The sequence below is a fragment of the Macrotis lagotis genome, chromosome 2 (genome assembly GCF_037893015.1).
Source record: "Macrotis lagotis isolate mMagLag1 chromosome 2, bilby.v1.9.chrom.fasta, whole genome shotgun sequence".
Classification (NCBI taxonomy): Eukaryota; Metazoa; Chordata; class Mammalia; order Peramelemorphia; family Peramelidae; genus Macrotis; species Macrotis lagotis.
In genome coordinates, this window is record NC_133659.1 from 43,576,525 (window position 1) to 43,598,088 (window position 21,564).

The 21,564-nt window shown below is 39.9% G+C and overlaps 1 protein-coding gene across 1 annotated transcript in view; it reads left to right on the plus strand.

Moving 5' to 3' along the window:
* Positions 1–5,951: 5,951 nt before the first annotated feature.
* Positions 5,952–21,564, plus strand: part of ZNHIT6 (zinc finger HIT-type containing 6) — a 56,010-nt gene continuing 40,397 nt past the window's right edge. The window contains exons 1-6 of the mRNA XM_074221771.1: positions 5,952–7,266; positions 7,375–7,529; positions 10,617–10,682; positions 10,767–10,873; positions 10,963–11,048; positions 13,234–13,337. Coding sequence (XP_074077872.1) covers positions 6,319–7,266; positions 7,375–7,529; positions 10,617–10,682; positions 10,767–10,873; positions 10,963–11,048; positions 13,234–13,337 — 1,466 coding nt within the window. The 5' untranslated portion in view covers positions 5,952–6,318. The remainder of the gene's footprint in view (positions 7,267–7,374; positions 7,530–10,616; positions 10,683–10,766; positions 10,874–10,962; positions 11,049–13,233; positions 13,338–21,564) is intronic.

Consider the following 21,564-nt stretch of genomic DNA (forward strand, 5'->3'; position numbering starts at 1 on the left):
AGAAGGAGGAAGAAGAAGAAGAATGGAGTCTCAGGTCCATTTTGCAGCCCAGTCTCAAACCTCGAGGAATAACCAGAGCAGGATTTCCAAACCATAGAAAAGCTGATTGTTCTGATGCTTCAAAACATGCAGTGCTTCTCATCTGACTGGTGGTGGCCAAGACCATCATTGATGCTTTAAAGGAAGCAAGTTCACAGGCTAGATAGACCAGGATTAAGGAGAATTATGGTGGATCCCAAAGGCTTGGGATTAGGACCTGAAGAAATAGAGTCAAGAAAGATGAAGTGGTTAGAAGGTAAGAAAAGCTAGGTGGAATTATTAGAATATTTATGTTAATTATTAGAGAGTTGGCAGGGTAAATTGGTGAAAACTGGCATGTCTGGGCACTGGGTAAAAGGCTAAGGAATTCTTGATACAACTGAAAGATATTTGAGTGAGGTTTTAGACATGTTGAATTTAATATGACTACTGAACATGCTGTTGAAGTTATCTGAAAGACTGTTGAAGATGTGAGACTGGAGGTCAACAGAGTTTGGGGAAAAATAGAGACTTGAAAATCATCAGCATAGAGATGGTAAGGCGAGCTGATGAGTTTACCAAGTGAAGTTGTATAGAGGAAGAAAAAAAACATAAAAGGATTCAGGACAGCACCCTGTAAGTCACCTATGGTTAACAGATGATCTGAATGAGCATCCAGCAAAGGAGTAGTCTGAAAGTAGAAGAACCAGCAGAATAGTGTCCTGAAATACTAGAAAAGAGAGTATCAAGGAGAAGAGGGTGATTAAAGTATCAAAGGCTACAGAAAAAGAGAGGAGAATGAAGTGGCTGGAGAGACATCTCCTAGAATTCAGCCATCAATACATATAACTCGTAAAGACAATAAACTGGAAAATAAATTGGGCCTTGATCTGATCATAATTTATAACAATTCATTTTCACTTAGAACTTGCTACTCTTAAACCTATTCTCCATGCTTCTTAAGACCTCCACTCATTATTCCTCTGTCACCCCTGCTTATTTATTCTCCATCCTTCTCATTCTCTACCCCTTGGGGAAACAATTAAATCTATACTATGCTTTACTCTCAAATTCAGTGTCAAGCACATCTTCTCAATCCCTGACCTTGGATTACTTCCAACATCCATTTCCCTCACATTCATCCGATTGAACAGAGTTGAAGAAAGGTATGATATTGTAGTGATTAGGTCAAAAACAAATTCATGTTATTTAACCTCAATACCTTTATTGCTAGAAGAGAATGCTTCTGTTCTTTTCTCTGATTTTCTATCTCATTCACCACAGTGACTATTCCAAAACTTCTCTTTCATTTAGCATCCCACAACCTTCTGCCCATATCCTTTAAACTGAAGACTTCATCTCATGCTTCCCTGGGAAAACTGAGGTCATCTGCCATCATCTCCACTCCCTCTAAACTTCAGCTTCTATGTATTCACTCCTTCCCTGATGGCTACAAATATATTCCTGTCTTCCCCAATCCTCAAAAATTCTTCATTTGATCTTACAATTTCTATATTTTCCTCATCATTTCTATATTTTTCCTTACCTTTGATTCATGGTTAGTCCTATCTTAGTTGTCTCCTTGTAGTATATGTTTGATATTGGAATGAAATGAGATACCTCTTGATCACTCAATTCTTAACAAAAGGAAATTTATTTAGCCATAGCAAGAAAAAGACAGAGATGCAATAGAACAAAGTAATTCAGCTTCTTTCTAGAGATGCCCATAATGTTCCACCAGCCAAGCATTAGAGTATGCCTAAAACTCTTAATGGCTCTTTCCAGAAGAATTGCAGTCATGTATTCTTCGTTCCTCATGCCAAATGGCTTGAGATACAAAGAAATTCCCAGATATTATTTTTAATAGAGGACATAAATCCTAGAACCCAAATTTATGACTAATATTAAAATTCAAGGCACTTGGGTCCCACTCAACAATGGCAAAATGACCAAAACTACATGATGATTCAATTTACTTCAATTCAATAGATATTTCTTAAGAGCTTATTATTTACAAAGTATAGAGCTAGGAGCTACTGAGGCAAAGGAAAGTGCCTCAAAGAATTTTTAGTCTTCTAGGTAATTTGAGGAAGGAGAGAGAGCAATTATAAAGATAATTTAGAAGAGGGAAATCAGGAACTGATACCTGAGCAATGGGGAGGTAATGCCTAAGCTGAGAATTGACTTAAGTATTGCTAAGAAGCTAAGATGAAAGAAAGAAAGAATGCATAAGTGACAACCTCTGTGGAAGCACAGAATTGGAATGTAGAGTTTGGTTTAAACACTTTGGCTGAAATATAGGCAATTAGATGGTGTAGTGCTGAACCTAGAGACAATGTTCTTGAATTCAAACCAAAATTATCGCTCTGTGACCCTTTGTCTCCATTTCCTAATCTGTAAAACTGATCTGGAGAAGGAAAAGGCATACTACTTCAGTATCTTTGTCAAGAAAACTCCGAGGGGGGGGGGGGGGGCTGGCTAGGTGGCACAGTGGATAAAGCACCGGCCCTGGGATCAGGAGTACCTGAGTGCAAATCCGGCTTCAGACACTTAATTACCTAGCTGTGTGGCCTTGGGCAAGTCACTTAACCCCATTTGCCTTTCAAAAAACTAAAAGAAAAACAAAACCCCAGAACTTCAAATTGGGTCATGAAGAGTCAGACATGACTGATTAAGAAAGAAGTCAGGAAAAGTAGGCTGAAACAAATGGTGCAGGGCTTCAAATGTCCTACTGAGGATTTTACATACTATCCTCTAGACTAGAGGAAGTCACTGCAAACTGTTGAGTGACCTGTGCTCTAGGAAAAGTATCCTGATAGCTGTATGGCTATAGATTGGGGTGTGGAGAGATAGGATACAGGGAAACCACTAAACCTATTATAGTTCAAGTGAGAGGTGATGAAGATGTGAACTAGACGGGTGGCTAGGTGAGTGGTGAGAAGGATGTGAGATATGTTGGAGTGGGAAGTGAGAAGTGAGAGGGTAGGACAGTTAAGATTTGGCAACTGATTGGTGATAGGGAAAGAAAATAAGAAGGGAGAAATTCTGAGGCTTGGGTGAATAGAAGAATTGTGGTATTCAGAATAGAAATTCCAAGCAAGGATGTTTAGAAGAAAGGGGTCGGGGTAGGGGGAAGAGATAATGAGTTGCATTTTGGACATTTTAGGTTTGAGATCACAATGTAATGTAAATGTTTAACAAACACTTAGAGGTCTGGTACTGAAGTACCCAGTACTTCACACATACCCACATACATTTGGAATCCTTTTGTGTCAAGATAAATATTGAACCAAAGGAAGCTGATGAGAATCAAAGGAAAAGATTATACAAAGAAAAAAATAAAAGAATAAGTTTTGGGGAACCCTTAGGCTTAAAGGGTGGAAACCAGCAAAAGGGATTGAAAAGTAGTTGCCAATTAGGTGGGGAGTACCAAAGAAAGTAGAAAAAGTATGAAGGAAAGAAGGTGGTCAAAGAAGTTGCAAAGAATTAAAATAGAATGAAGTCTGGAAAAAGATTATTAGATTTAGCAATAGCAGGTAACCTTTGAAAGAAAGCTTCAATGAACATTTGTAATCCAAAGTCATATTTTATGGGACTTTAGAAAGGGGTTGGAAGTGAGGAATTTTAGGTAATTTATCCTGTGATTTTTGGCTATGAAAACAGGATTATATATATATTTTATACGAATAATACACTTAAGTGGTTACTATGTGTAAAGCACTGGACATTTAAACAGAAAAGATGAGCCCCACTCTTAAGGAACTCACATTTTATTAGGGAAAATAATATATATGGAAGATTTCAGGTGCAAATCAAAGTCTAATGATGGTCACGAGCATACAGCTGGCATTTCAAATGAAAAAATATCAGTTTCTGTTATTTAACCAGTAAATTCACATTTTAAAAGAGATAAAAAAGTCTTAGGTGGGAAAAGTTGTTACTATTAAGATATAAGCAATTTTTCAACTCTCTCATTTTACAAGATAAGGAAATTGAGGCTGAGGGTTTAAAAACACATAGGTAATAAATGGCAGACCCAAGATTTGAACTCAATTCTTCTGTCTCCAAAGTCTATATTCTTTCCACATTACCAAATCCTCAGTCAAAATATTCTGATGTCAAACCCTAGGTTTCTCAAGAGGAAAATGATTGGATCAGAGCTATATTGTTAGGAAAAATCAGTCTGGCAGCAATGTGTGAATATACAATAGTTTCTAAGATTTATCTTTCCCTTAGCTTAGTACTTAACATAAATAACTCGTTAAAATTGGAAATTAATCCATGGGGAATTTTCTTCTTCTCAACCACTCTTCTCCCTCTCCACAAATACTTCCATAGTCTGAGGGTTCTCTATATTTCAATAACTATATTTTGGTCTATATATAATTGGAAATGGGGAATGGAGCCTAGACCCATAATTCTCCTGATACATAAAAGGAAGAAGCTCCTTTTACCCTGATTGGGGGGTGGGATGGGGGGGAATGAGATCCAGATCCATGATTTTCCTAATAAAGGGAACCCCACAGATGAGGAAAGTCTCTCTACCAACCTTCTTTTCCAAAAGAAAAACTGGAAAGAATGAATAGATTAATCAATGAAAAAGCATTTACTAGGAGCTAAAACAGAACTAAGTACTGAAAAAGCAATACAAAAAAGCCAAGATGGACCTTGTCTTCAAGGATCTTCAAGAGGCCAGAGAAAGGCAATTTGAAGTTTCTGGGTTTTGAGTGGGTCTTAGGGGAGTAGAATAACATTTTTTTTCAAGGGGAAAAATGGTTGAATTGACTTGCTCTTAGCTCCAGCACCAGAGGGGAAGGGAAAACACATGGTCACAAGGCATTGTTGAGGATTCTAGATTGTTCCAGAAACCCTATCCAAAAGCAAGGAGGGTCCTGTTTGGCTCAACCTCTATTTATTGATCATATCTGATGGGGGGAAGTGGAGAGATGAGACCCAGCTCCATGATTTTCCTACCAAAGGGAACCCATAGAGGAGGAAGGTCGCACTTGCAGGGCAAGTTAGCACCTTCTCTTCTATTAGAGAAACTGGAGAGAATGAATAGTTTAATGAAGGAAAAAGTAATTACTAGGGCCAAGAACAGTGCTAAGTACTGAGAACTAGTACAAAAACCATAGAGAAGCAATTTGGTTTGAAATTACTGGCTTTTAGGCAGTTAGGTGGTGAGCGGCCCTAGAGTCAGGAGGACCTGAGTTCCAATTTGTTCTCAGACACTTAATGATTACCTAGCTGTGTGGCCTTGGCAAGTCACCTAACCCTGTTGTCTTGGGGGGAAAAAAAACAAAAATTTACTGGGTTTTGAGTGAGCCTTAGAGGACTAGAATAGTTTAATGAAAGAAAAGGTATTTCTAGGACCAAGAACAGTGCTATGTACTGAGAAGTAGTACAAAAACCGAGACAGACCTTGTCTTCAAGGATTTTGGAGTTGCGCGGTGCCTACAGGGGAGCAATTTGGTTTGAAATTACCGGCTTTGGGGCAGCTTGGCGTTGAGCAGCCCTAGAGTCAGGAGGACCCGAGTTCAAATTGGATCTCAGACATTTGATACTTACCTAGCTGTGTGGCCTTGGGCAAGCCACTTAAGCCTGTTGTCTTGGGGGGAAAACCCCAAAACAAAACAAAACAAAAAATTACTGGTATGTGAGTGAACCTTAGTAGAATGACTTGCTCTTTGCTCCAGGTCACAAGGTATTGTTGGGGATTCTAGGCTGTCCCAGGGACCCTGTGTGAACCGGAGGGGGGTCCCGAATAGCTCAGCCTCCATGGATCGACCCTCTGTGATGGGGGACCAGGACGGAACCGCACCGGAAGGGCCCTCTTCCCGGCCAGCTTGGCGCCTTCTCCTCCGGGCGGGGCGGCGGGGATTTGATTGGCTGGCTGACCGGAAGAGGTGGGAGCTGAGTCCCCTTAACTCCGAGGCGATGGAGGGAGGGGAAGCAGAGAGGATGGGGAGGAGGAGCTTCCATTTTTGTTAAGAGGAGGCTGAAATCTTGAACAGGCCGCGGGCTGCCTGGATAACCCAGAGAGAGAGTGCTCTAAACTGGGGCCTGCGGGGGGGCCGCGCCTATTGGTGGATGAGGAGGAAGTCACGCCCCTAGGTGGCTCCCGCCTTCCGTTTCCTAGGAGACCGAGCGCGCCGCCGTCCTCGCTTGGCGGAAAGGTCGTAAAGCGCCGTCGGCACGGTGAGTGCGGTTTACGGCGGGGGGGGCCGTTGGCGTCACGTGCTCGGCGCGGTCGCTCCCGCGAGAGCGGCGAGGCCCGGAACGGGGCAGCCGGCGGGAGCCATGGCTGAAGCCGCGCGGGGCGGGGCCGGCGAGCCCGAGGAGGGGCCCGAGGACGAGGAGATGGGGCTGCGGATGAAAGTGGAGCCCGAGGGGGGAGCCGTGGAGGTGAAGCTGGAGTGGGAGGGGGGCGGGGAGGCGAAGCTGGAGTGGGAGGGGCTGCGCATCAAGGTGGAGGTGGTGGGGGAGGCGAGCCCCGAGGCCCCGGCGCTGAAGCAGGAAGCCGCGGAGGAAGTGGAGGTGAAGCAGGAAGGGGTGGAAGTGAAGCAGGAAGTGGAGGTGGAAGTGAAGCAGGAAGTGGCGGAGGTGAAGCAGGAAGTGAAGCAGGAAGTGGCTGAGGTGAAGCAGGAAGTGGTGGAGGTGAAGCAGGAAGTGGTGGAGGTGAAGCAGGAAGTGGAGGTGAAGCAGGAAGTGGAGGTGAAGCAGGAGCCCCCCGACGAAGTGGAGGTGAAGCCGGAGCCCCTGGACCGAGTGGACATGAAGCAGGAGCCGCCAGACGAGGTGGAGGTGAAGCCGGAGGCGCGCATCAAGCAGGAGCCCCTAGACCCCGCCGACGTGAAGCAGGAGTCGGACGCCGACACGGAGCCGCTGTACCCGGGCCCGCTGGGCCTGCAGGAGGCGCTTCTGGACAGCCTGGCGGCCCTGCAGGAGGTGGTGGGCAGGCTGCAGGCCGAGGAGTACCGGCTGCGCTGGCTGGGGGCCGGCATCCTGCCGCCCCGGGCCCCGGAGCCGGGCCCGGCGCTGAGGGTGAAGGAGGAGGAGCGGCCCGGCGGCCCGGAAGCGCTCGGGGAGATGAAGGCCGAGGTCAAGGAGGAGGAGGAGCTGGAGGCCGGGCAGGTGGAGGTGAAGCCGGAGGTGAAGGAGGAGGAGGAGGAGGCTGAGTCCGAGGTGAAGGAGGAGGTGGATGGAGTGGACGTGAAGGCGCAAGTTGGAGCGCGGGTGAAGGAAGAGGTAGGTAGGAGGGAGGCCCAAGAGCAGCAGGTGGAGTTGAAGGAGGCGGTTGGGTTTGGGGATGGGCGAAGGGGTGGCTGGTGGTTGAGACAAATAACGTGTGGACAGGCGGTGAAGGAAGAAGCGATGCCCGGGCAAGAGATGGAAGAAGAAGAAGAAATGGATGGAGCCCGGGCCCGGGAAGACGGAGCAGAACTGACGGAGGAACCAGAGTCGCCCAGAGAGGCCCGGGCGGGCAGCAAGCGGAAGCTGGCCATGTCGAGGTAGGATGAGGCGGGTAACCCCTGTGTGGGAGGCGTGGGGCAGAGTGGGCAGGCATGGGAAGACGTGCAGAATTGGGATCTAGAGCACCAGAGGGTTCTTGAGACCTCAACTGGTCCATCAGACTAAGTCGCAACATTTGACCTGGGCCCTATCAGAGCGGTTTCGGGAAGAATAGGAATGGGATATGGGACGACAAGGATAGGAAATAAGTCAAAGCCTGTCCTAGGGGTTGAAGACTTTGAGGCCAAATGAATTAATTAGATTTTTGTCATCCTCTTTTAAAGCAAAGAGAATCTTTAAGTCCTGGGTCGTGTTCATTTTAGATGGAAAACGTACCTATATTTTTACATAGGGTTTTACTTGAACTTATCATCATTGGTTTTCACTTAATCTAGAATAGGCAAGCAGTTCAGTGGTACAGTGAATAGAGTCCTGACTCTTTAATCAGGAAGACTGGAGTTCAGATCCAGCCTCACGTAACTGGCTGGGTGATCCTGGGCAAGATAGCTAAAGGCTGCCTGCCTCCATTTCTTTATCTGTGAAATGGATAGTACCTTCACACAGTTTTGATTAGTAATTTGACTTATCCACAGTACATTCTGAATTAAGGTATCCATCTCACTGTCCCATGTGCTGGCTGAACCAGGTTGAAATGTAATTGGGAAATGTTTAACAAAATAAATTTAAAAAAATACAATATTAGATAATGTCAGTTTGTAGTTTTCTAAGTCAGTATGTGACCCACTAGAATACATTTCTATTTGAATTTGACCCCATTGTCCTAGAGGGCCGGGCAAGGAACACGTAAGGAAAATGGCAAAGAGGCAAATTAAGAAAATTTAGACTTGATATAAGGAAAACTTCTCAACAAGTAAACTCTGCCTTTAGACAGAGTGTGATTCTCTTTTTGTCAAGTGTGTTGTAGGAATTTCTTTTCAGTATGACTGGACTAGAAAGCCACTAAAGTCCCAATTATGAATGTTTATGATTTGTGTAGATCCCATGAAGGACACATATGGCTTGTTTGAGGACCAGTCTCTTACTTAGGTTGGCCACAAGGTGATAAATGAATGATGTAGACACAATAACTTCAGAGACCATTTACTAAGCAATAGAAGAGTTGTGATGAGATCACAAATACTGGGATGAAAGGGGGAAGGGAATCTTATTGTCCAGAACCACAAATATAGAAGTATATTTGAGGGTATTAGGTTAGAGTGGTCGGAAGGGAGAAGGAAGTATTGATCTTTCTTGAATTAGAAGCACTGTATTGTTGCATTCTTAATTTGGCTTCAAGCCTTCTGTTAGTCTCATTGGTTGGTCAGCCTTTTTGTAGAGAAAAGATGTATGCAGAAGACTTTTTTTATCTCATTTCCTTAAATACCTTCGATAGAGGGTTGAAAAATGAGTGGATAATTTTTCTCTAGTTTATATGAAATAATACTAATATTCCAGTTGTTATTAGAGAATTTCCTAGCAGAATTAACAGTGGTCTCAGTCGTTATATCTACTGTCCTTTCTCAGACCTTCTTGACCTGTCACCTTTGACTTTGTTGACCTCTCTTGATACTCTTCTCTAGGTTTTTGTGACACTCGTAGTTCTGCTCCTTTATCTGTCTGACCTCTTCAGTCTTCTTTGCAGGATCTTCATCCAGGTCATACCCTTTAAGCAGAGGTGTCCTCTAAGCCTCACTTCTTCTGTTCTTACCATCTTCTTTCTCAGCTTTACCAGGCCTAAACTTCCTGACTTCCAGCCTGTATCTCCAACTGCTTATTGGATAGTGAACTGGGTATCTTTTTGACATCTCCAGCTTAACTTTGTCCAAAACCAAACTCATTCTCTCCTTCCCTCTAAACCCTCCCTTACTCCTAACTTCCATGTTACTGTCAATGTCTCATGCTCCCAGGCTCCTCGGTTCAAACTTAGGATCCCTTATTCTCACCCCCCTCCCATATCTAATTAATAATCAACCTTTTTTTTTCTCCCCTGCCTTGGTAGCATGCCACTTCTATGCCCCCTTCCCTCCTCTGACACTGCTACCTTGGTTCAGGCCTTCATCACCTCATCCCTAGGCTAGACCTGCTAGTGAGTCTTCCTGCTTTTTCTCCACTCCAGTATATCCTCTAGGCTAAAAGATCTTCCTGAAGTTCAAATCTAACCATGACATTCTCGGATTCTATGAATTCCACTGGCTTCCTGCCACTTAGCAGAATAAATACAAAATCTTCTCTTTGACTTATATAACCCTCCATCACCTGCCTCCAATCTTCCTAGACCTTCCCTCCTCACATAATCCTGAGCCTCCTTCACTGACACACTGTTCCTGTCCCTCATCTCCACCTCTTGGCATCCCTCAAGTCCTAACTGAAACCTCACCTTGTGCAAGATTTTCCCAGCACTCCATGTCAGTCTTTTTCTTTCTGAAGTCCTTCACTATTTATCTGGTACTATTTTGTTTGTCCATAGTTGCTTGCATGTTGTCTCCCCATGTTGTCAGACTGGGAACTCCTTGAGAGTAAGGGTTGTCTTTTATTGTGTCACCATACATCACTTTTCATCAAGGAGGAGAAATATAAATGCTTTACCAAAGGAAAATTTCCTGAAATTGAGAAGTGCTCTCATATTGGTTTAAGGCCTCAAAGGCTTTTAAATCACATACAGACTGCTAGAATGTATGCCTGCCTTTAAGGAGCTTACATTCTAAGTGTCTGACCAGGGAGTGTCCATGGAGACTTGTAAGTATGTAAAAGTCAGAAGCAGCACAGAGAGGGTATGGAGGCCGACCATTCTTTGCCATTAAGGAAAGGGGCAGGTTGGGAGAGCCAGCAGAGTCAGGCCTGGGGAGTGGCAAGTTCCTGAGAAAACCCAAGCAGAACAGGCAGGGGATAGTGAACTGTCATGAAGTGCTTTTACTTTGATTTATTGTTTTTTTTTTTTTAAACAAAGGCTTACTTTTATATATGCCTCAATTGTTGAAAGTACCCAAGTTCTTTTTGTAAAATTATTCATCTACAAGTAGATTACAACTTAGGTGGTTTTAATATTACATATATTTGATAAGTTTTTGTTTTTTTGTTTCTTTTAGCTGTGAAACATGTGGTACAGAAGAAGCAAAGTACAGGTGTCCACGCTGTATGAAATGCTCCTGCAGGTACGAAATAAATTTAATCCTCTTTCTGATGTTTCTTTGTTTCTCTAAATGAAAATGCAAAGTTTTTGTATGTTGCCTTTTCAGTCTAGCCTGTGTGAAGAAGCACAAAACAGAACTTACATGCAATGGAATTCGAGAGAAGACAGCATTTGTTTCATTAAAGCAGTTTACTGAAATTAATCTTCTAAGTGGTAAGGCAGAATATCTCATCTTATTTGTAACTTGATGCATCTTTTCCTTTGGCCTGTGTCACCTGATTCTTATACTTTGAAAAATTTAGATTATAGGTTTTTGGAAGATGTAGGAAGATCAGCTGACTACATTGCTAGAGATATATTCTTGAAAAGACCCTCAACAAATAGAATTGTAAGTGTTCATTTCTCTTAATAAGTTTATTACTTTAAACTTAACCTAAGGGAGGGGCAGCTAGGTGGTACAGTGGATAGGGTGCTGTTATTGGAATCAGAAAGTCTCCTCTTTTTGTTCAGATCTGGCCTGAGACACTTGCTAGATATGTGACCCTGGACAAATCACTTAGCCCTCTCTGCCTCATTTTCTCATATGTAAAATAAGCTGGAATAGGAAATGGCAAACCACTCCAGTATATCTGCCAAGAAAACCCCAAGTGGGGTCATGGAGAGTTGGACACGACTCAAAAATAATATTTAAAAAAAAAGGTTAAAGGAAAGTAAATAACCACAGCATAGATTTCATTTTTATGAAATTGTTTAAACATTTTCAGTTCAATTCCCTTGTTTTTTGTAAAAAAAGATCTTTTTGCTTGTTTATTTTTATGTTTGTTTGCTTTTATTTATGAAAATAAAATCTATTTCATACTCAATCATTTTGGTTACCTTCTCTTAAGGAAAGGGTCCTCTGTTTGCAAAACTAGTGCTCTTTCCTCTTCTATTTGCTCCAGATTTGTAAAGATTTTTCCTAAAATAAGTAAAAAATTAAAGCTTATCATTGTGATTAAATAACTTTTTGTGAACACATTTATTTTTCTATTGAGTTATTAGCAAAGAAGCGTTATCATATTTTTAAAAGTTTGTTCTTCCATCATTTATTTTATTACTGTTTTTCTTGGATTATCTAGTTCATTAGAGAACTGTTAGTGTGCAGAGTGCCTGAAAGAAAGGTTACTGTATGAAATAATAAATTTTAATTTTTCTTTAGAACTATGTAATAAGTTTAAAAATCATATTCTTCGAGATAATGGCTGGATGTGTGTTTTCCTCATTGTGAGGAACTCACTAATGAATAAATTTTCTCTGCTAATTCTTAGATAATTGACTAGAGTGGAAGTGTCAAACCCATAACCTGAATCAAATTAAGATGTGAATGGAAAACAGTTTATAATAAATAAAAATACAGTAGAACATAGCTAGTGTTACTGTATGATATGCAACCTTTGGAAATCTTTATCTAATTTATAGTTTCATGATCTTCTCTGTTTGAATTTGACACCACTAGGCTGGAACATTGAGAAGATAAGATTAACAATAAAAGGCCTAAAGTTACAGTTAAGTCTTAAATGAAAAATTAATCTTTAGTTAGTGAAAAAATTTTTAGTGAATCATTTGAATTTCTTTTCCCTAGCCCTAAAGTTTCTACAAAGTAGAATGACAGCAACTTAAGATAAAGCATATTTAAAGATTATACAGTACTTTGCTACATATCTATATAATGAAATTTTCATTTTAAATATTCCTTAGTATTCACAATCTTTACCTTTCAGTAGTTGTTTCTGAATCCAGATGAGTCTTTAACTTTTCATAGAAAAGAATGATACCACTGGTTATGCCAGGTTTTTGGGCATAAAAGGCATTTATCATCATCATTATTATTATTATTATCAAGTGTTTTTGTTATTTATTTAATTTAAACAAAACATAACACTTCCAGGTGTCCCCATAGTACCTGTTTCATACTGAAATTCTACCCAATAAAAATATTCAATATAAAATTTCACATTTAATAATGTTAAAAAATAATAAACTACTGGTTTTGGAGGTGGAAGATTGAGGTTTGAGTTTTGGTTTTGGCAATAAGTGTTGTAATTTTTGATAAAGTCACTTATTTTCTATGAGACTCATTCCCTCACTTGGAAAATTATAATATTTATATTACTTTTCTCACTTTTTATGAGGAAAAATGCTTTGCAAAACTTTTAGAATGTAATTATTACTAAAAATAACAGTTACATTGTTGCTTGAGTACATAGAGTAATACATAATTGAATCTTGATATCACTTTTAATGAAATAACTTTGTCGTCTTCATCAGAATTATGCTGAGATAAGAGTAACAAAATAGACCAGTTTCAGTTTGTTTTATTCCTTGATTTTTGATTATTAGTGGAAGTGCTTATAAGAAATGGCCAAAAGGAAAGTGGTTAACAAGAAGAGATTAGAATATCTTTGGATTCTATATTGATTATTAGATAATTAAGAAATCATTTTAGCAACCATAGTTTTTTTCAAAGTTATAACTCAGTTTTGAAGTTGCTTAAGCTCATTGGTTTTAATTTTTGTTTTGTTTTTTTCTATTAGTTAAATTACATGAAAAACCGAGCACGGAGACACAATATCGACTTAAGAATTTTGCCAATTGGTTTCACCAAAAGAAGAGAGAATTCAACCATGTTTGATAGAAAGTAAGTATCTAGTTGTTTTGGAAATGTCTTAAATTAATTTGTTAATTTAATAAATTACTTTTGAGTTATAGTCTATTCTTGGTCATAGTAATGAAGGTAGACTATGAGAATAAATTGCTCTTGTCCAGAAGTAACAGTGTTAAGTGCTCTAAAAGACATATGATCTAGATCAGAAGGATCATTATAGGTAAAGTATTGCTGAGGGATGTGGAGGGGCAGAAGAATCTATTAAGGATCTTTTAAAGATGAGGGAAACTTGAACATATTTTAAGATAGAAAGATTAAGATAGGGAGGGATTAAAATTTAAAGAGTGAGAGGAAGTGATAGAAATTAAAACTACTGAAGAAGACAGATTTTGTCCTTGGCAATAGAGGCCACCTCTTCATTAGAGAACATTGTGAAAAAAAGAGGGATTGTGACATGATGCCAAATGGCCTTGATTTTTTTTCCCTTTTTTTAAGTTGCTGTGCAAAGTCCTCACCTGATGAGGTGGATGAGGAGCTGATGTGGGAGAGTTTAGAATAGAAGATTGGAATAACTGTGTTGAGTAGTGGGGTGGGAGGTGTAAAAGGATTGCATTGCTGCAGTGAGGGTCCAATTGAGATTGCACAAACTAAATTTGTTGTGGACCCAGTAATTTCATGACTTCCTTCTGCTGTGTTCAGCTGCATATGAGTAGGAACAGAGGAACTGGATGGTGGAAATATTTTCCTATTAGGCTTCAGCAAGGCCCCAGAGGCAATAAGACAAAGATGCAAGCAATTTATGTGCAAAACATAATGTAAAATAGAATTGATTCACCAAGATATTGAGATTAGGAAGAGTGGAGAATATAGCTGTAGCAAGGATATTGACCTGGGAAAGTACTTAAGAGAGGTAGAAGGACTAGAGATCACATTGAGAAAGAAGACTTAAATAAGTAGGTTTAGGAGCAGTAAGGCATAGGACAAGATAATAAGAGCATGACCAGATAAAAGAATTTCAGAGTTCTCAAACATAGGTTATGACAGATTAAAGGGAAAGACCATCCCTGTATTATTAGGTGTTAAGTAATGCTGAGGTACTATTGAAGAGCATGTCATGGGAATTGAATACTTTTTGAACCATAATTTTGGAATAAGGGAACAACAACACATAACATTGAAATTTCTTAACTGTGGTGAGCATAGGTATTGAGGAGAAGAGTCAGTGCTCTTTCTTCAAATCTTGTCGTTCAAGCAGTTCTAAGTCCATACAACCATATTTCATCAAGCCCTCATCACTCCTATTTATCAAGAAGGCTAACATGAGACTGTCAGATGTTTTCCTGAAATCTGTGTTCTTTGTATACTGTATCCCAAACCTAACTTAAATTATACTACCAAATACAGGAATGAAGATGGTCTAGCATAGCCTGAATTTATCAAGAATTCATATTGACTTTCTTTGCTTCTAGCTTCTCTTTTCTGAGTTCTCAGAATTTTGCCTGGCCTATGAGGAAGAGTTATCAACCTGCCTTAGTAGACTACACACAATTCACTTTTTTTAAAAAATGGGGGAAATTACTTACTGCTTCAGGGTGTCTTCTGTTTTCCATGCTTTTTTGAAAAAAAAAAGGCCATTTCTTGGATCCATGTACTCATTGCATTTCAAATCACACACAGAGATGAGCATAATTTGAAGAGAATTCAGCTGCCACCTTTCTAGTTCAGCCCAGCAAGAAAAGGGATTTCCTGTTATATATTATATCCAGCCTTATCCAACCTTTTGCTTGAAGATATCTAAGAAGTCCCTGTTAACTAATTGTTCTATCCTTCCCAGTGCAACAGTCCTTGTCCATGGAAGAGGAAAACCATAGCCAAATGAAACTGGGTAGTTCTACCTTGTTCATTTTCATCCCTGAGATGCAACCTTTTTGGTTCCTTTACCTCAACTCTTCTAAAAATCTTGTTTGTCCTGAGCTCATTCCGGGCTTTGTGGTTTGCATGATACCATTTATAGCACCAGCCTGCTCTTTATATCTATTTTCTGTTTCCTTTAAAGCAATAGCATCTCTTTAGGCAGTCGTGACCCCTTTTCTTTGCATCAGACTAATTTCTATTGGTATCTTCAGAATTCTTGTTCTAGTACTTTCTGTTTCTCCCCAAGACCAATTTTCCTTGAAGAATAGCAGAGCATAGGAGGAATCAATTCTTTGTATTGCCTTTTTTTTTCCAATGGGAAAGAGAAAAGAATTTGTCAATATTTTGAAAACAATTCCGTTGTTAAAACTGGGGAATGCTGCATCTACATTCAGATGTCCTTCTTGTCATTAGTTTTTACTTAACTATTTTATTTTACATTGTTAAAAAAAGACCTTTCTTGAAGTGGGAATCATCTGTAAATATTTGTAATATAAAAACAAAACATCGGTAAAAGTTTTAAAACAAAACTCCCTGAATTTTCCTAGAGAACTTTGTGAGATCCTCTCCCACATTCTAATTTGTATCCTTTTTTTTTTAATGTTTGCATGTCCCTATCTCCCTTTGCATTGTAGACTTGACCACAGGATTTTTTTTTCATCTTTGTATGGCCAGTACCCTAGCACAATCCCTTGTATGTAATAGCTCACTTAAATTGTATTTGTCAAAGCGTTTCTTTTCCTGCCAGTTTCATTTGCCCTTTCTTTAATCCTCCATGATCATTTTTCCATCCCTATGGTTCTTTGTGGTTATTGAATGTTTCCTCTAACTCCCTTTTCCTTGCCTTAAGAGTTGGGAGGGACTTCAGAGTCATCTAGCCTAATTTATACTTAAATGATATTGCTTCTATACCTAGCAAATGGTTCACACGGCTTAAAGACCTCAAGTAAGGTGAGGATCTGCTGTTCCCCTTCACTCTAGATCTTAGGGTAAAAGCTTAAATATCAAAGCTGAATCTTAAGCCTTTTTCAGGTTTCCTTCGTTGTTCTTAAGTCTGTCATCCTGGGTCAAATAGAACATGTTTTATCACTTCCAATTATTATTGAATATTTTATACCTTTTATGCCAGACCTTGTGCTATGTACTGGGAATAAGCAAAAATGAAAGTCCTAACAGGGGAGACAATGTGTATGTATTAGATCTGTAACAAGGTCATTTGGAGAGAAAGCCCTAGCAGCCAGGAGATCAGAAGAGGCATCCCATAGAAGAACTGGTGTTTTAAGTCAGGTTTTGAGGAAAACTAGAAGTTCCAAAAAATCAGAATTCAGGAAGGAGTACATTTGGAGCCAGAACTAGAGCCAAGAGATGGAAATAACATTTGTGAGCAGAACAGCGATTGGTTTGTAGAGTGCATGAAGGAGAGTAATGTATAATGAAGCTGGAAAGGGAAAGTAAGTTGGAGGCAGATTGTCAGGGGCTTTAAGCATGAGATGAGTTTATGTTTGATCTTCAAGGTTGGGGAGCCATTGGAGTGTTCTTGAGGAGGAGAGGGACTGTCTCAGACCTTTGCTTTGGCAGCTCTGGGAAAGATGGATTGGAGAAGGGAGAGAATTGAGACAAAACCCAGTTAGGATGTCCCACAGTGGTCCACGTGAAGGGGAATGAGACCCTTATCCAGAATGGTGATGTGTGAGTGGAGAAGAGGGGGAGAGATGAGTTCTGCTATGGATGGGGGACTATGTCTGAGTCTGAGGGGACTGTGAAATAGTCGGTTTGAAATGTCTAGCAGGCATTTGGTGAGGCCAGCCTAGAGCCTAGGAGAGCCTTGGGCCAGTCATGAAACCTATGGGCCTAACTGACTTTTCTCCTGACTCAGCATTCCTTTTTCCTTTTACCAGTTCTCATATATTGTGGCCTAGAGGCTCTTTGTCATCCTGAGCATACCACTCTGGTTGCTTTTCATCTTGTCACTGTTCTTCCCAAATTGGAGCACTCAGAGCTGCCCCCACTACTCTTGACCTAGTCTTATTAGAGCAGATTAAAGCAGACAGTCAACCTCCCTCTGCAACTCAAGAGCATGTTGTTACATTTTATGTTTTTAAAAGTTTTATTTTTTCAACCAGCAAAAATCTACCCCACCCATTGAGAACAAAGTAGAAAGAAACTCTTGTTATAAATAATATAGTCAAGCAAAAAAGATTCCCACATTGACCAAGTTCAAAGAATAAATTTGTCTCATTCTGTGTACCTTTTACTTCTACTCTCAGGAGGTGGTAGCACATTTAATCCTTAATCCTCTGGAATTCTGGGTGGTCTTTACTCTAAACAAAGTTTAGGTTTTTGTCTTTGTATAACTTGTTTTCCTGGTTATGTTCACTTTAATCTCCTAGACCTGTGAATTCCCAGGTTTCTCCAAAACCAATCCCTTCATCAGTCTTTATAATAAAGCACAATAGTAGTCTACCATGTTTATAAATCATAATTTGTTAGGTTATTCTGCAGTTGATGAGATTTCATACTTTACCACCTCAAAGAGTTATATTTTCATGTAAGTTTAGGGTTTGTTTTGTTTGGGACTAATCCCTCCCATAATCCTACCCTCTAATCCTCCCTTCTCCCTCTTCTTCCTATTTCCCTGTTAAATGAAATGTGCTTTTGTCCTCAACTATAGTGTGTATATTTTTAACCTCCTTGACCAGTTCAGATGAGAATGATACTCAAGGGTCAGCTGGTTTCCCCCCAGACTCCCACCTTTCATTCCTTGTATATGTGTCTCTTGTGTGCCTTTACCTTTCCACCGCCCTGCCCTCCCCCCCCCTGCTTCCCCAAGTATTCTTCTTTGCCTTCCTTTCCATTCTTTAAGATTCTCAAGCTATAACAACCCTCCCAGGGCTTCTGTCTAATCAGTCTCTCTCTCTGATCCCTTATGTAAGGGTCTTAAGGCACATACATCATCTTCTTACTTCATTCTTTATCTTTGCTTGTGTTTATCTTTTTGTATTTTTTTGAACTTCAGAATTTCTCTATATCTCCAATCTTTTCATCAGAAATGCATTGAAATCCTCTAATTCATTAAAGGTCAGTTTTATCTTTGTAAAGTTATACTCAGTTTTAACTGGGTAAGTAATTCCAAATTTTCTATTCCTTAGTAATGATATTGTTAAACCATGGGTGATCCTGACTGATCCTCAGTGATTGAATTATTTCTTTCTGTTTGCAGTATGTTTTGGCTTGGAAGCTCTGGATTGGGGCTATAATCTTCGATTTTTCACTTTGTAGTTTCTTTCTGGAAGTGACTGGATTCTTTCTAATTGAATGTTGCCTTTTGGTTCTAAGAAATTTGGACGTTTTCTTTTAAAATTTGAAATATGGGGGCAGCTAGGTGGCGCAGTGAATAGAGCACTGGCCCTGGAGTCAGGAGTACCTAAATTCAAATCCAGCCTCAGACACTTAATAATTGCCTAACTGTGTGACCTTGGGCAAGTCACTTAATCCCATTGCCTTAAATAAATAAAATATCTACAAAATTTTGCATTATGATTTCTAGGTCTTTATTGTGCTCATGGCATTCAGGTAATCCAACAATTAAATTGACTCTTCTACATGTTTCCTAAGTCTATTGTTTTTGCAATAAAATAGCTTAATTTTTTTTGTTTTTTTTCCATTCTTTTTTGTTTTGTTTTATATCTCATTGTGTCATGAAGTCATTGGCTTCTGTTTGATCCATTCTAATTTTCCTGGTGTTTGTTGCTTAGACAAGATTTCTACTTCTTGTGATGAGATGAATTTCTTTACCAGTTATCTGCTCTGTGGCTCTCATTTCTTTTCCATATTTTTCCTCAACTCTTATTTCATCTTTTCCAGGAAATTTTTTTTTGAGGCATTTCTATGTATTGGAGTCATTTGCTTCTTCTGGCTTTGTGTTTTGTGACATATTCCTGTCACTATCTTAGCTTTTCTTTGTGGAATTCTTTTTTTATGCTCCCTTTCTTGTTCTACATCCTGTCTACTGGATGGTAAAGCCAACCTTTGTTCACTTTTGTAGGGAAAAATCTGGTCTTATTTGTTGCTTTCTTGGGATATAGAATGTTGTATTGTTCTTGAGTCTCATTGATAGCTTAGACTGGGGATCTCCAAGCTTTCATCATGCCAAAGGGTTCTTGATCCAAGGCAAAGTCTGATCACTGCTCTCTGGTCTGAGCAGTAGTGCTCAGCATGGAGCTCATTTGGTCCAGAAGGGCACAACTGCAGGCTCCCCTTTGATCTGGGCTTCTTCCCCTGTCTATTCCTCTGAAGGTTTGAACAGGCCTGAGCCCACACCACTGTTGAGTTCTCTGGGAATATTACCTATGGTCTGAAACTGCAGAGTCCCTGTATCTGGGACTCAGAAGTGCACAGTGGACAACAGTGCTGTCAGTTTTTACCTGTCACCAGTGTGATGTTCTGACATGGGTTTGGGGGTGCTCCACCAGGGATGTGGGACTTCTTGTCTGGTGTACAGCTTCTCCCTCCTTTGCATTGTACACACCTGGCCAGACCACATCCTCATTGGCCCCAAACCTCCACCATCTTTGGGTCTCCTTTTCCCTCTATGTGTACTCTCCTGGCAGTGTCTTTCATTCTCGTGACAAGTGTCTGTTACTTTATGAATATAAATTCCAATTTCTGTTTAAAGAACTGCGGCAGGTCCTTATGCATCAAGATTAAACAAGGCTCCATCTTTTCCTTCTGACATCCCTGTTTTTTGTCAGTAGTACAAACTTTGGTTTGGTCACTCATATTCAAAACTTTGGTTTATCCTGTCTCTTGTCCGTTATGCCTGTATGCCATTGTGCCTATTCAGTAAATCTCTCATTTTTCTTTTCCTATTCATTCTGCTGTTGCCCTTGTAGAGTCCCTTGTAATGATCCCTCTGCCACAGTCATTCTTTGCCTTCCAGTCCCTATGTTCTAGTGCTGCCAAATTAGTTATATTTTGGTCTTGTTCTTATATTGCTCTTCTGCCCAAAATCCTTCAGTGATATTCTGTGCCCTGTTAATAATGATAATAATTGATAACAACAGGTTGCATGTTAATAAACCTACAAAAGGAAAATAAGCATTTATACTGAGCATTATGAAGGAATTAGCCTATTGATTAGAATTGAATACATAAAATTTTTATATATGTATATGCTATTAACTTGGAAAATAAATATTTGCAGGTTATAGAAAAGTTAGTAATGTAGAAATTTATTTTTAACAGTGGTATTTATTAAAAATATTTAGAGACTAACCACTAGGTGTCCCTCTTGTAAAGAAATAGCAATTCTGATTTTTTTTTAACGGAAGTATGGATTTTCATGCTTCATTCTCATAAAGTTATAATGTTCCTAGTTGTGGGACTTCTAAGTCCAGCCACCCAGACTTATTTGAATATCAATAGTTTTTCCTAGTCATACATTTTCTGACCTTCATAGAAATATTAATAATGCTACAATATTTTCTGATGTCATATGCAGTAATTAAGGAGGGGGTAGGGTCGGAGGCCAACTCACAGAGACAGAGAGGCAGTGAATGACCTGAAGTGGTGCAGATATCATGCATACAAATATGCACTATTCAAAATTATAACTATTTAAAATATACTAATTGATTCCAGGCAAAATGACATGTATAAATTTGAATAATTCAGCCTCTTCAAAGTTTTCATTATTTGTCTAGATTGACCTAGGGAGGTGTGAGGGGTTGACGGATCGATCGGTGGATGGAGGGAGGGAGGGAGAGAGAGAGAGAGACAGACAGAGAGACACAGAGATTTGAATTTTGCCTAATCCATCACTGATTCCTTTGAGAATCCAGAATCATTTCTCATATCACATGATGAGCCATAGTATTTAGCTGAATGCTAACTTTAGTACATTTTTAAGTATAATCACTTTGCTTGTTGGCTTTGGTTATTGGTGGTTGTTTGTGAAGGAATAGGGAATTTGCTCTGGAACTTCAAAAGAGGAATGATAAATAGGGATGGATCAGATAGTTTCCAAGTCCTAGTGATTTTTCTTTGTAAGTGTGTCTCCCTCCTCTGTCCCTTCATTTTCATTACTTCAGCCAGCATCCTAGTACAGGCCCTCATCATCTATCCTGTAATCCTTCCTATGCCTGCCAGATTAATCTTCTTAAGATTACCCAGAAATCATGTCATTGCAAAATGGATGAAACTTGTCCTAGGGATTCCCTTTACCTCTCTTTCTATCACTTTTTCCTCCAGTAAGTTATTCTTCTAATTTTTTGTTTCAAAGAAAGAGAACAAATTCAGTAAATCTGATCAAATATATTGGGGGGGGGGGGACTTGAAGGACAAGGAG